The 16,197-nt window shown below is 37.8% G+C and overlaps 1 protein-coding gene across 6 annotated transcripts in view; it reads left to right on the forward strand.

Annotated features, from left to right (window-relative positions):
• LOC100962189 (ELKS/Rab6-interacting/CAST family member 1) overlaps positions 1-16,197 on the forward strand; it is a 285,037-nt gene that overhangs the window by 22,725 nt on the left and 246,115 nt on the right. For all 6 annotated transcript variants that reach the window (XM_023517104.1, XM_023517106.1, XM_023517103.1 and 3 more), the window contains exon 2: positions 6,612-7,436. In XM_023517104.1, the coding sequence (XP_023372872.1) occupies positions 6,768-7,436 (669 nt within the window). In that variant the 5' untranslated portion in view covers positions 6,612-6,767. The remainder of the gene's footprint in view (positions 1-6,611; positions 7,437-16,197) is intronic.

A 16,197-nucleotide genomic window follows, 5' to 3' on the forward strand; every position in this document is an offset into this window, starting at 1 on the left:
ACAGCAACCTCCAACTCCTGGGCTCAAGTGAATCTCCTGCCTCAGCCTCCCAAGTAGCTGGGACCACAGGCGCCCGCCACAACGCCCAGCCATCATTGTTGTTTGGTGGGCCCAGGTTGGATTGGAACCCACCACCTTCCGTGTATGTGGCTGGCACCTTAGCCACTTGAGCCACAGGCGCCGAGCCTTCTTCTGGTGTCTTAACGTGGTCATTTCCCTGGGCTTGCCTGCATCCCAATCTTTATTTTATTTATTTTTTGAGACAAGGTCTTGCTCTTGCTCAGGCTGGTCTCAAACTTGTGAGCTCAGGCTATCGACCTGCCTTGGCTTTCCAGGGTGCTGGCATTAGGTGTGAGCTGCTGCTGCTGGCCCCTTATCTCTTTTTATAAGGACACCAATCATTTTGGATTAAGGCCCACCCCAGTGACCTTATTTAACCTTAATTACTTCTTTAAGGTTCCTATCTATAACCAGTCACATTCCAAGGTGTGGGGGTTAGGCCTTCAACTTAGGTTTTTTTTTTGTTTGAGATTCTCACTCTGTCACCCTGGGTAGAGTGCTATGGTGTCATCATAGCTCACAGCAACTTCGAACTCTTGGGCTTAAGCAATCCTCCTGACTCAGCCTCCTGAGTAGCTGGGACTACAGGCGCCCACCACAGCGCCTGGCTATTTTTTTCTTTGTTGTTTCAGTTGTGATTGTTGATTTTAGCTGGCCTGGGCTGGGTTCGAACCCACCAGCTGTTGTGTATGTGGCAGACGCCGTACTCACTGGGCTATAAGCGCCACCCCAGAACGTTAGAATTACAGGTGTGAGCCACTGTGCCTGGCCTGAACTTACACACTTTGAAGAGGAGGTACGCAATTCAGACATAACATGAAGTCGTTTGATGGAAGTGACAGGCAGAAGACAAAGGTTTGAGCTAACTGCCACAATAAATATTGAAGCTAAAGGACTTGTAGGACTCTGGAAGGAAATGTTAGGGCTCAGTGGATGTTGGAAGTCAAACTGAGCAGTTGCATGGTTTTCTGCAGCAGGAATCAGGATTCTGAGTATATAATCAGTAAAGGTGTTTCTTTTGGATTAATCAAGGATAAGGGAGTTTAGGATGTGTGAAAAAAAATTTTTTTTTGAGACAGTTTCACTGTGGTGCCCTCAGTAGAGTGCTGTGGTGTCACAGGTCACAGCAACCTCAAACTCTGGGGCTTAAGCAATTCCCTTGCCTCAGCCTCCCAAGTAGCTGGGACTACAGGTGCCTGCCACAGTGCCTGGCTATTTTTTGGTTGCAGTTGTTTAGCTGGCCCAGGCTGGGTTCAAACCTGCCACCCTCAGTGTATATGGCTGGTGCCGTAACCACTGTGCTACCAGCGCCAAGCTAGGATGTGTGAAATTTTTAATCCAACTTTTATGGTATAATTTTATACAGTAAATTGCATTATAAAGTATATAGTTTGATAAGTTCTGACATACATATGTGCTGGTGAAACCATTACCTCAGACAAGATAAAGAGTGTTGTCTTTACCCCCCAAAGTTTCTGTTTACCTCTTTATGATGTATACCTCCTTCTGCTCCGTTCCTAGATTCATACTTTATTTGCTTTCTGTCGTAATGGCTTAGTTTTAGAATTTTATATAAATGGAGTCATATTGTATGGCTTTTATTTTATTTTGGGGGGGATATCAAAAGTTTTATTTTTTGTCAAATTGTATAAAAGTACAAGAATTAGGCTGGCTCCATGGCTCCCACCTGTAATCCTAGCACTCTGGGAGGCTGAGGTGGGTGGATTACTTGAGCTCACAAGTTGAAGACCAGCATGAGCAAGAGTGAGACCCCCTCTCTACTAAAAATAAAAAAACTAGCTGAGCATTGTGCTGGGCACTTGTAGTCCTAGCTACACAGGAGGCTGAGAGAAGAGTATCACTTGAGCCCAAGAGTTTGAGATTGCTGTGAGCTATGAGGTGATGGCATTCTAACCAGGGCAGGGAGTGCGAGTCTTTCAAAAAAAGAAAAACAAAAGTGCAAGGATTATTGTTTTCTGGCTGTCTGCCATATTTTTAAAAATAAATTTGTGTTTTTAAAAACATTGTCTTTCTGAAACTCATGAGATGAAAAAGCTAATATGAGGGCTTCAGATAGAGGTAGTAAATTCTTTCCATTGTCATGTAAGTGAATATAGTCCTAACGAAGATTCCAGTTGCAAATGCCGTTTGGGGTCTGAAAATGACTTGACAGCACACCTGCTAATGTTGAAAACTTGATGTGAATTTTTCTTGTTTTATCTTAGCCTCGTTAGTGTGATTTAGTCACTTCACTATATGAAAATAGAGTTCTGCAGAAAAGCACAGTTGGAAATTTTTTCTTTTGAAGTGGCAGTTGAAAGTTCTAATGGCATGATTCCTGAGACTTATTTCTGAATGATCACTTACTTTGTTGTTTTACTTCACTCTTTTGCTTATAGTTTAAAAAAGACTTTCTTTAATTTAATGGAAAGATAAATGTGATTACTTAAGTTTACACCTTTGAAAACTCAAGATGTAATGTAAAGTTTAGATTTAGAGTACTAGATTAATATGACCCACTGTCGGAAAACTGTGAAAGCCTTTTAATATCTTATAGACATTTGAGGCGCTAACATCAGCAGATGATGGTGGTTAAAGGTGGTTAAATTAATTAAGAGCCTCCAAGGTTATGGAATTAGGCTTCCTTAATTCAAAATTTGACTTTACCACTTGTGTGGCTTTAGATAAGTCCCTTAGCCTCTATAAGCCTCAACTTTGTTCATCTGTAAAGTGGAGGCAGTCATCACAGTCACTGTGTTGCTTATTGACAGGAAATGTTAAATTTTAAATGAATATTAAAATTTAATATAATAACATAAATTATATTAAATCTTATAAAGCTCATAAGTACCTGGCATATGGTAAATACACACTCACTAAATGTTAGCTTTTGTTATCATTCAAAGAATCCAGATAATGAATGGCGTGCTTATTTTAAGCAATATTCACATTAGTTAAAAAACAAAAACGCTTTGCATCCCTCTTTGATCTTGAAATGGAATTCATTTTATTTTTTATTTATTTATTTATTTATTTACTTTGAGACAGAGCTTCAAGCTATCCTCCTGGGTAGAGTGCCGTGACATCACAGCTCACAGCAACCTCCAACTCCTGGGCTCAAGCTAGTCTCCTGCCTCAGCCTCCCAAGTAGCTGGGACCACAGGTGGCTACCATAGCGCCAACTATTTTTTGGTTGCAGCCATCATTGTTGTTTTGACCGGCCCGGGCTGGATTCGAACCCGCCACCTTAGGTGTATGTGGCTGGTGCCTTAGCCACTTGAGCCACAGGAGCTGAGCTGATGGAATTCGTTTTAAATAGCAATTTATAGATTATCACTTGTCACTTATCTTAAAGTTTAGATTATTCATGAAAAGGAATTTTTACTTTGTGAACTGGGTTAGTTTTGGGAAAGAATTTCCTAACTTTGCTAGCAATATTGCAATTTCTGAGCTTTGTATACCATTGCTATTTTCTGAGCTTGAGGGAGAGTTGGAGCCTTTCCCTTCAGGATTTAGGCTCTGTGTATTTCCTGTCCTATTTGTGGTTAGCCTAGGGCTATCTTTACTGGCTCACCAATATAGAGATGAGACTGCCTGTGTTCACATTTTTGAGGAATTTTGACTAGTTTGAGTTTGACTAGAATATGTAGCGTCTTTAAAAATCTTATTTTTGACCATATGAAGAAGTGCTTATAATAATTCTGTAACAATGGATTTTTATAAAATATTATTATGTATACTTAAGCCTTACATCTTACTTGATCTGAGATAATTCTTTGAAAGAAAGTCAGGAAATCACAGATCTAGGTTAGATCTATATTGATTTATCTTTGAGAGAAGTGGATGGATGTAGAGTGTGGTCAGCTCTACAAATCTGTGGGTTCTGCATTTACAGATCCAACCAATGTGGATTGAAAATATTCAGGGAAAAAACCCCAATAAAAAATAGCAATACAACAAAAAATAATACAAATTAAAAACCAATACAGTGTAACAAGAATTTACTTAGCATTTATATTATATTAGGTGTTAGAAGTAATTTAGAGATCATTTAAAGTATACTGGAGGATGTGTGAGGTTGCATGCAATTAATATAACATTTCATGTAAGGGACTTGAGCATTCAAAGATTTTGGTATCCATAGAGGTCCTGGAACCAATCCTCAGTGGATACTAAGGGATGATTACCTGCATTTAATAATCTTTTAAAAATTGTAGAATATGAATTTTCCTTTGTAAAAATGCGAGCTTTATGGTAATTTGAGTATAAAGCTTTATAACTGAAGCTACAGCCTCCACATTTTTCTCCTGACCTCCTCTTGAAATATAACTTTCCTTCCCTCTTGCTGTTTCAAATTTGGCATATTCTATATGGCAATTCTTTTTTTTTTTAATTTTTATTTATTATTTAATTTAATTTAATTTATTTATTCTATAGTTTTGGCCAGGGCTGGGCTTGAACCCACCACCCCAGGTATACGGGGCTGGCACCCTACTCCTTGAGCCACAGGCACCACCCAGGAATTCTTTATATATTATGTTTACAGATCTTTATACGTATGTTGAATATATTTTTCACCTAGTTTTTGGTTTATCTTTTAATTTTGTTTATGGCATTTTTGGTATAATATTGTGTTATTTTTATTTAATCATAACTGTGTACATTTATGGAATACAATGTGCTGATTTGATATATAATGTGGAATGCTTACATCAAACTGATTAATATAACCATCATCTCACTTATTTGTTGTGGTAAGACATTTATACTCTACATCTTAATAGTTTTGAAATGTAGCATTGCATTGTGCGCAAAGAAATATTGTATTATTTTAATAGAATTCAGTGTATCAGTTGTTCTTCTTTGTGCTTTCTGTTTCTTCTTTAAGAAGCCTTACCCTAATTCATATTCACAAAGATATCCTGAATTTTCTTCTAATGCTTTTAATAATTTACAAATTAATATATATATATATGTTTGGGACAGTCTCATTCTGTTGCCCTGCTGTCATCATAGCTCACAGCAACCTCATACTCTTGGGCTCAAGTGATCCTCTTGCCTTAGCCTCCTGAGTAGCTAGGGCCACAGGCATGTGCCATCATGCCCAGCTAATTTTTTTTTTTTTGAGACAGTCTCAAGCTATCACCCTGGGTAGAGTGTTGTGGCATCACAGCTCACAGCAACCTCCAGCTCCTGGGCTCAAGCAATCCAACTGCCTTGGCCTCAGAGTACTACTAGGATTACAGGTGTGAGTCACCTCACCCAGCCCTCAAAATTAATGTCTTTAGTGCACGTGGAATTTATTATTTATTTATTTATTTTTGAGACAGAGCCTCAAGCTGTCCCCCTGGGTAGAGTGTCATGGCATCACAGCTCACAGCAACCTCCAACTCCTGGGCTCAAGCGAGTCTCCTGCCTCAGCCTCCCAAGTAGCTGGGACTACAGGTGCCTGCCACAACACCTGGCTATTTCTTGGTTGCAGCCATCATTGTTGTTTGGCAGGCCCGGGCTGGATTCGAATCCACCACTTCAGGTGTATGTGGCTGGCGCCTTAGACACTTGAGCCACAGGCACCAAGCCTCTTTTTCTTTTTTGAGACAGAGTTTTGCTCTGGTGCCCAGAGGGCTGTGGCATCAGGCTAGCTCACAGCAACCTTCCTGGGCTCCAGTCATTCTCCTGTTTGAGCCTCCTGAGTAGCTGAGACTACAGGCACCGGCTACAATGTCTGGCTAATTTTTCTACTTTTAGTAGAGATGGGGTCTCACTCTGGCTCAGGCTTGTCTCAAACTGCTGAGCTCAAGCAGTCCCCCTACCTCTACCTCCCCACAGTGCTAGGATTACATTCATGAGCCACTGTACCCAGCCATAAAACTGCATTTTCCAATTGTTATTATCAATATACATGAAAGTAAATGTACTTATATATTGATCTTATGTCTGACTAATTTGTTGAGTTTTATTATTAGTTCTAGTAACTTGTTGATAATACTGGGTTTTCACATTATTCAAACACTGAGTTTTATCTCTTCTTTGTTAATTTTTATATGTCTTTTTTCTTTCTTTGGTTTGCAGGGTATGTTTTCAGCATTCAGTTTTGAGATATGTACAATATCTTTAAAATGGTGTTTTGAATTTTTTTTTTTTTTGAGACAGAGTCTCACTATGTCCCCCTTGGTAGAGTGCTGTTCCGTCACAGCACACAGCAACCTCAAACTCTTGGGCGTAAGCGATTCTCTTGCCTTGGTCTCCCAAGTACCTGGGACTGCAGGCGCCTGCCACAATGCTCGGCTATTTTTTGTTACAGCTGTCATTGCTGTCTATCTGGCGTGGGCTGGGTTTGAACCTGCCACCCTCGATGTATGAGGCTGTTGCCATAACCACTGTGCTATGGTCGCTAAGCGAGTGTTTTGAATTTTTGAGTAAAGTTTTGAATTTCTGAGTAAATAGATGATAGAAGGTGGGAATCTTCTTCAGGTGAGAGGTAAAGGAAGGTTTTTGAGAAGGGAAATATTTACTGTCAAAGGATTTAATGTGTGGTCTTTTTATTACAGATATGGTATAAGATATTTCTTCAAGATTGGACAGCTGGGAACCTGTTATTTCTGATTAACCTGAAGCTGACTTATAGCCGTAGAGAAACCTCACGAAGTTCCATCTTTTGTTTTCTGCTTTACACCTTTATTGGCACCTAAGTTCACCTTGCAACAATGTATGGAAGTGCTCGCTCTGTAGGGAAGGTGGAACCGAGCAACCAGAGCCCTGGCCGTTCACCTAGGCTTCCACGTTCCCCTCGCTTGGGTCATCGTCGAACCAATAGTACAGGAGGGAGTTCTGGAAGCAGTGCTGGAGGTGGCAGTGGGAAAACCCTTTCGATGGAAAATATACAATCCCTAAATGCTGCCTATGCCACATCTGGCCCTATGTACCTAAGTGACCATGAAAATGTGGGTTCCGAAACACCTAAGAGTACCATGACACTTGGCCGATCTGGGGGACGTCTGCCTTATGGTGTTAGGATGACTGCTATGGGCAGTAGCCCCAATATAGCTAGCAGTGGCGTTGCTAGTGACACCATAGCATTTGGAGAGCATCATCTCCCTCCTGTGAGTATGGCATCCACTGTACCTCATTCTCTTCGTCAGGCAAGAGATAACACAATCATGGATTTACAAACACAGCTGAAGGAAGTCTTAAGGGAAAATGATCTCCTGCGGAAGGATGTGGAAGTGAAGGAGAGCAAATTGAGTTCTTCAATGAATAGCATCAAGACCTTCTGGAGCCCAGAGCTGAAGAAAGAACGGGCTCTGAGAAAAGACGAAGCTTCCAAAATCACCATTTGGAAGGAACAGTATAGAGTTGTGCAGGAAGAAAACCAGGTTGGTTTATATGTGTGTTTACCTTTATTCACTGAATTCATGACATAAATGAACTGAGCCATTTTTTTCTGTAGATTTTTAGGAATCCTTCTTAGTTAATTTATTTTCCTTTTTCCTATTTTAGTATTTTTTTTCCTGTTCATAAATATAATGATAACCATGGATAGGAAAGCAAAGTTTACCTCAGATCCTCCCATCTACTGATAACTTCGTTATTCCACTGTTAGTGTTTTGGTGTTTCTCCTTGATGTATCTTTATGTGTATACACACACAATAAATTTTAGTCAGCAACATTTCTACTGTGTATTAAAGCTCCATAATATATTATCTAAATCATTATTTTTAATTCCTACATAGTATTTCATTGTGTTTATTCTAGTTAATTTAACTAAAATCACAGAGTTAAAAATCTTTGAATTTACTTGATGTTACAATGCCATTTTAAAACTAAACCATGAATTCATTTGAATCAGATTTTGAAGCAATTAAAAATTATAGTTGTACTCTTTCTTAGGTAGATTATAACCTCAAACTACAGTGGAACCTTTGTAAATTGACTACCCAGAGGTAAATTGGTCAATATACGGAGGTGGTCACCATAAGGAACTAGGCTTTATTGCATGTGGTGCATGTCCAGTCCATGAAATTAGGTCAGCTTAAAGAGGTGGTCAGCGTAGGGAAGTGGTCAACTATGGAGGTTCTCTTATACTTTGTTTTTATTTTTTAACTAGTAGTTTATCACTACTCAGGATTTCAATGTTTTAATATGTAAATCTCTAACTTTCTTAGAGGCCTTGGCCTTTTTAAAGAAGAGAAATGTTCTTTAAAGAAATGTCTTTTAAGAAGTTTTTTGAGTTTGAGTCATTAAGACTTTAAAAATGTATAAAAAAAGAAAAGAACTAAAATAGAGGCTGGACACGGTGGCTCACGCCTGTAATCCTAGTACTCTGGGAGGCCAAGGTGGTTGGATTGCCTGAGCTCACCTGTTTGAGACCGACCTGAGCAAGAGTGAGACCCCATCTCTAAAAATAGCCAGGTGGTAGATGCTTGTAGACCCAGTTACTCAGGAGGGTGAGGCAAGAGAATTGCGTGAGTCCAAGAGTTTGAAATCGCTGTGAGCTATGATGCCATGGCACTGTACCAAGGGTGACAAAGTGAGACTCTGTCTCAAAAAAAAAACAAAAAAACAACTAAAATCATCCCCAGTGATCCTAAAAGTAAGGACAGTTTTCCTTGCTAAATGCTGGCTCAGGTACATCAATATCAACAGGGATATTTGTTAATAGATTCCAAGGCCTTACTTCATACCAACCAAATAAAAATCTCTGGAGATGGTGTCCAGGAACTTATATTTTGAACAGATTTCTATGGTGGTTCTGATAATAAATAAGTATTGAGGTGTTTAGAATTACTACATCTAACTTAAACTTATCTGTTGTTTGTCTGCAGTAGAGACTTTATGATAGTTCTGAAATGGCACTTTTGTAGTAGAAAAGAAACAAGGGATAATTTGTTCATTGTTTCTTATCCTTTTTTCTGTCTTGTTACATCTTAGGGATGTGACACTCCTCTTTGTAGGGGTCATTAACTGGGATAGGGACCCTCAGTGGATGGGGAAAAGAATGTTTAAAATCTCAGACATGTTTACTTAAAATAGAGCCCCCCCAGGTGCTTTTGATGTCTCCTCACCTTGTAAATTATTGATGCCTAAGATGAATGTCTAAATGATATATGACACTAGAACAGGTAAATACTTTTTCTTCAGTTGACATTTAAGTTGTTGGAAAGTGAAAGACAACACCAAAAGTATATCATTCCTTATTGTAAAATAATAGTACATTTCCAGTGTTTGTAGTTTGATGTTGAATTGTGGGAGAAAAAACAAATTTGCTTTCTTTAGTCTTGTGATAAAGTACTAATGTGGCCTAAGTCTTAGAAACTGTATGTATAGTCCTAGGGCGAGGATTCATTTTTTTTTTTAATTGTTTTTTTGGTAAAAATGAGATTGGTAAATTTAGAGATTTAGTGTATGCACTGGTGGCATATCAGTGTCTGAATATGAGGTTCCTTATTTATTTATTTAGATAATTAAGCATCATAGTGCATCATATTTAAATGTTATATAAATGTATTATTAATGAAAATCACAGTTTACTTTCATTTAGCTGAGACATAACTTCTTATAAGAAATATTATGGGAAAATTGCCCGTGAATGAACACCTCCCTTTAGAAGTGCTACCTTTCAAGAATAGATTGACTATATATATATGCACACACACACATATATGTATGTATATGTAATATATAAAATTATATGTAAGACTTAAAGTGGATTTGAGTTTACTGGCTCTATCACAGAATTAGCTAGCCACCAATATACCTTGATAAAGATGTTGAATATATGCCCATCACTAAGGTGGTTTCATTGCCAAATGACTTGGAAATGTTCATTTTAATGAGACTAAAAGTTATTAGTATACTCATTTATTTTGAAATGGTTGGGGCAATTGTTGTTGCCTATACTTTGGAAGCTATGTGGGAAAAAACTCCATTGCAATGTCCTTTCTAATTATCAAGCTACGTTCAATGGCAAAATATTTGAGTCTTTTGAAAAGACAATAGTGGGTATTTCAGTTCAGTGCAAGTGAAACAGTCCACCAGATTTTCATGCCAAAAAAACCATATGTGCTAAAGAAGGATGAAGACTGCCTTATCTAGATTCCACCCCTTGCCCTAATTAAACACCAATGCTGGCAGGAATATATTCTTCCTGCACCCACTATAATTACTACACAATCCTAAAATTGTATAACTTTGGTCCAAAAAAATGAAGGGTGCAATTTTAAAGTAAAGTGAAACACTGCAATGAGATACAGAGACTTAGAATGCTAATTAATAGATTATAGTCAGTCAGCAGTAGGGCCTAATTAAACTCTGCATTCATTATACCCTCCATAGCCCTCAGAGGTCAGACATCTTCTACTTTCAAAAGAAGATTGGTTTAATAGGATTTACAGTAATTAAACCATTTCCCCATTTCAGTTTGAGGCTAGGGATTTAGGTCCATTCTAAATATTTGATCTGATTGGACCATAGAGATCTCGGTCTAGAATCCTGTCAAATGTGAAAACACTTTTGCTTAGAATTGCTTGCTATGTATGGTTCATTATTATAGAGACCTTTAAGAAGATTGTTTTTAAAATAAATACCCAGCTGTTTTTATGTCTCACACTTCTTTTGTTGCTGAACTTTCAAATATCAGTGGTTGGAGAGGTAGAACAATATGTGTTTTAACAGGGAAGGCTTTTTCATTTTCTTTTTTTAGATTGGGAATAAGGGAAGCTTTTAGTGTGTATTTGCTTGATGAAGAATGAAAATCCAGCTGTGAGCTTGATGGAGCTGCAGAGCTAATAAGACTTTGGATGATTTATATTTTTTATTCTACCCAGCCTTTAACCACATATTGTCATATAATAATTGTCTTATAATAATTCTATATGTTAGAAGCTTATTTTAAAAATAATTATTTTAAAGTACATTTGTTGAAATTTTGTGTAATCAGAGTATATTCTGTTTAATGTTAGAGGGTGGCAAGTGACTTTAATGTTTTTCGCCTTCTGTGTTTTTTCTTTTTGGAATTTGATTTTTATGATTATTTAGGGATCAAGAGAATTTCAGATTTAGAAATGCAAAAAGAAAAGCTTAATGCTGTGTAAACCTTTATTTTGTCACTTGTTCTCATTTGGAAACTGTTGACTTTTAACATTTATGAAATTTTAAGTTGTACCTTAATCTGTAGCATGATAAAGCTATTATTTGCATTTAAGTAAACTTTTTCATGAGGTTACTGATTGTTCCATTGTTATTTAAAAGCTGATCTTAAAAATTGGAAGTATTTCTTGGAGTATTTGTTTACATTTTCTTTTTGATAATTATGTTTTAACATAGAGATGAATTGTGAATGATTATTGAGAGTAATGGGGATAAATCGGTACTCAATGCCAGATCAATTTAATCTTTCTTATTTTAGAAGTGGAAGGTGTTAAAGTGCAGAGGGCCCTGAGAAAATTAAATCAAATCCAAAATAGATAATGTTCCTTCTAGGGAGTTAGAATCATTTTGAGAAGCAAAATCCATGCATATGTGGTTTATAGAAATTTAAACTACTCACCTGTCAAATCTTTGTCGTATAAGTAGGTATATAAATGAGTATGGGAAATTCACTTCTTTTACAGTTGGTGAGTTTGCTTACCTGCAACGTAGTGGAGTATTATGTAATATGATTTAATGACTAATAAAAAACATTTAAAAATATCTGACAGCATGTATTTTTGTGGAAATAAGAGAATTGCAATTTCTATTTTTGTCCTCTCTTGGAATTTGCAGTATAGTCTATAGTGTGTGATTTCATCTCAATGAAATAGAATTGTTTTTAGGGATTCACTAATTTATAGTAAATTTGCAGATTGCTGCTTAAGTATGATTTAGGAGACCTACTTTTTATTCTCCTGTGCAAAGGAAACCAGAAAATGAATTTAGTTTTTAGTTAATTAATCTTGACCTAGGGAGATCATAGTAAAAAAAAAAGTTTACTTTTTTACTTTTTAAAATCATACTACCACCCTGGAACTTGACATCCTGTTATAGGTGCTTTGTATGCCCGAAAGGGTATAGGAGGTGTCTAGAAACCATGCTCCATAAGAAGTGGTTGAAGGAACTAAAGAAGAGAAGACTTAGGACATTAACTTATGCTCTGTATTAGATGGACAACAATGAGGAAAGAGGTTTTTCCCTTTTTCTTTCTTTCTTGGTATTGTTTTTGGAGAGAGAACACTAGAAAAATGAGTACAAATATTAGATTTTAGATTTTAGTACAAATATTAGATTCCATGGAGGAATGTGTTTTCTAAAAAAGTTATATCAATTTAATGGAAGAGCCAGTTGCACAAAGTATGCAGCATGTTCACTGAGAGGTCAGACTATTTTCTGATGGCTGTGTGGGTGCTCTTAAATCATTGAACTCTTCAGAATGCCTGAAATGGTATCGAATAAAATAGTACTTTGTGGAGTACTATTTAGAGTTTTCCCCTCAGCTTCTTTTTTTCCTTTTTTTTTTTTTTTTTAAAAAAAAGAAATGGAGTCTCACTTTGTCACCCTTGGTAGAGTACTGTGGTGTCACAGCTCACAGCAACCTCCAGCTCTTGGGCTTAGGTGATTCTCTTGCCTCAACCTCCCGAGTAGCTGGGACTACAGGCGCCCACCACAATGCCTGGCCATTTTTTTGTTGCAGTTTGGTTGGGGCCAGGTTCGACATGACATCCTTGGTAAATGGGGTCAGTGCCCTACTCAGTGTGCTACAGGTGCCGCCCCATTTTGTTCCTTTTTTTTTGAGACAGGGTCTCACTCTGTTGCCCTGAGTAGAGGAGTGCTGTGGTGTTATCATAGCTCACAGCAACCTCAAACTCTTGGGCTTGAGCAATCTTCTTGCCTCACCCTCCCAAATAGCTGGGACTGTAGGCATGTGCCACCATGCCCAGCTAGTTTTTCTGTTTTTAGCAGAGACGATGATCTGGTTCTTGCTTAGGCTGATCTTGAACTCCTGAGCTCAAGCAGTCCACCTGCCTTGCCTCCCAGAGTGCTAGGTTTATAGCACTCATATTTCATAATAACTCCACTACGTTGCAGGTAAGCCAACTCACCAAGTATAATGTGAGCCACTGAACCTGGCCTGTTCCCTCTTTTCTTTCTTCATACCTTCTTTTTTTCCTTCATGATAGTTTTATTGAGATGTAAGTGAATTCATCCTTTATAGTATGTGGTTTTTGCTTTTTTAACCTTACTTATTTGAAGAAGAATTTGAAGAAAGTAATAGTAAATTGCTTCTTCTTGAACAAGGGAATAGATGATATAAAACATGCTATTTAGGAGCAGCTTTTATTGCTATCAGTAGAGTGGATTGAAGGGATACGGGGAAAGTACATGAGTTTGTGGTGGAAGGCCTGGATTAACTTGGGTGATGGGAATGAGATATTAAAAAAAATATTTGGATGAAGGCTGTGATGGCAAAAGGGAGACTACAGTGGACCAGGGTATTGAGATTGGGGAAATGTTTTTGCCATTGATTAACAATGGTGAGGGATTAGAAAGTGGAACTAGATTCACCCTAAAAAATGGTGAATTTTATTTTATTCATTTATTTATTTAGAGAAAGAATCTCTCTCTGTCATTTAGACTAGCGTGCAGTGGTGTGATCATAGCTTATTATAGCCTTGAACTCCTAGGCTCAAGTGATCCTCTTCCCTCAGCCTCCAGAGTAGCTGGGACTACAGGTGTGTGCCACCCATGCTCAGCTAGTTTTTTATTTTTTGTAAAGATGGGGTCTCACTGTGTTGCTTAGGCTGATCTCAAATTCCTGGCCTTTAGAAATCTTCCTGCTATGGAAGTTTTACAGCTTTTGTGGGATCCCCTTGACTAAGAAGGGGGGCTTTTCAATGGGAAAGGGAACATAGGACTTTATTTTCTAATTTACTTTTCCCTCGTTTTGGGCCAACATTTGTCAGAGGCAGCATTGATGGGATTACAGGCATAAGTGTGTGGTTTTTATTCTTTGAATAGAAGTTTTTCATAAGCATTTGGAAATGAGAGACTAATGACAGTGACCTTAGGTATATGCGCGAGGATGTCAGATGTGTGTGCTTGTTAATGTTGGGGAACTTTTCTAGTTAATTTCATTATCACAATCTACATGTCTCTAATTGTGGGAGTAAGGAGTGGAGAGGGAGGAGCTGTTAGTACACATTTCATATGAATTTTCTCACCCAGTTGTATTTGTGTTTTCGTCTTCTTTGTTGTTGTATTTTTCTTTGATGGCAGATAACTTGAATGATTCTCTCAATTCCTGAAAGTTACTCTTCATTAGAAAAGGTAATAATGATTTATGTTTTTGTGATGAATAAATTTCTTCTAATAGATATCCTTTGCTTCATCTGATGACAAGTTCATTGGGGATCATACAGCTTTGCATGGTGAATTAGGAGTGAGTTGGTGAAAAAGAGAAATATTGCCAAAAAATGTGCTTTTGATTAATTTTATCTTGAAAATGTTCTATTTTTCTTTCATGAACAAGATTAGAAATGCTTTTATGGCGGGCTATGGTGGCTCATGCCTGTAATCCTGGCACTCTGGGAGACTGAGGCGGGTGGATCGTCTGAGCTCACAGGTTCGAGTAAGACCAGAGTAAGCCAGAGTTCTCTAAAAATAGCCAGGCATTGTGGTGGGGACCTGTAGTCCCAGTAACTTGTGAGGCAAGAGAATTGCTTGAGCCCAAGAGTTTGAGATTGCTGTGAGCTATGATGCCATGGCATTCTACCAAGGGTGACAAAATGAGTCTCTGTCTCCAAAAAAAGATAAAAGAAAAAGAAATACTTTTATGAAATGTTTTTGTGCTGCCATATGCATCTCTAAAAATATTTATTTTTCTTTCTGAAGTTGATAAGTTAGCCTTTAACATAGTTCTATTTTATTTTTCTAACATATGTCTATTCCTTTTATTTTTCCATATTATTCATAATGATGCTTCTTGAAATGCTCTCCCTTTTTCTTTGTTCTCTCAGTCTTTCCTACCCAATAGGCTGGCTCATGGCAAGTTCTGTTACATTTTGACACATTATGGAGAATACCTGTCCACTTTAATTTCATAAGTAGACACCCTGTAGACGGAGAAGGTGAGAAATAGTTGAGCCTTGAGGTGTACACTTAAGCTATTTGTTAACAGTGACTGGTGGCTTATGTACTCCAGAGTATGTGATATACTGTTTAGCTTTGAAGTCGCCCTGGGGGTAACTGCTCTGGTCTTGGATAAGCCTTAGGTACTTGAATAGTCCACTGTAGCAGTTGCTTTCAAACTTTCTGGCCTCAGGACCTTTGTATACTTGTAAAAATTATTAAGGAGCTCAAGTAGCTTTTGATTATCTAGGCTATATCTATTAATATTTGTCATACTAGATACAAAAATAGAAATTTAAAAACTATGTTTATGTATAATAAATCCATTAAATGTTAACATAAATAACATTTTTAAATGAAAAAGTGTCTTGCATTTTTTTGTTTTAAGGAAAGGAAACTATAAGTCTAAGGGCCGTATGGGGGTCTTCTGACTCTGGTAAGAGGCTGTTGTTAGGGTCTTGACTAGGGTCACTCTTTATTTTTTTTTTTGAGACAGAGTCTCATTACATCACCCTTAGTAGAGTGCTGTGGCGTCACAGCTCACAGCAACCTCCAATTCTCTTGGGCTTAAGTGATTCTCTTGCCTCAGCCTCCTGAGTAGCTGGGACTACAGGTGCCCGCCACAATGCTCACCTATTTTTTTGGTTGTAGTTGTCGTTGTTTGGCAAGCCTGAGCTGGGTTTGAACCTGCCAGTTCCTGTGTATGTGGCTGGCGCCCTACCTGTTGAGCTGTAAGCATCAAGCCATTGACTAGGGTCACTCTTAAGTTAAAAGTCTTCCTTCATCTGTTCAGTGTATAATGGTCCTTGAGATCTATAAGGATCTTGCTTCTTCAACTGATTTAGGAAATTTAACTATTTCTTTAGTAATAGTAATGGGAAAATGCTGCAAGTAAGGTGAGTAATAGCAAACATTGTTTGTTTGTTGTTGCTGATGGCATATATTTTTCTACCTTTAGAGAGGTTTCTTGGGTCGGCTATCTTAAGGAGCCCCTAGTAGTTGTATTCGGCTAACCAGTACTCTGTTTATTGAGG

This window comes from Otolemur garnettii, unplaced genomic scaffold (genome assembly GCF_000181295.1).
Source record: "Otolemur garnettii isolate 467f Iridium unplaced genomic scaffold, OtoGar3 scaffold00104, whole genome shotgun sequence".
Taxonomy (NCBI): domain Eukaryota; kingdom Metazoa; phylum Chordata; class Mammalia; order Primates; family Galagidae; genus Otolemur; species Otolemur garnettii.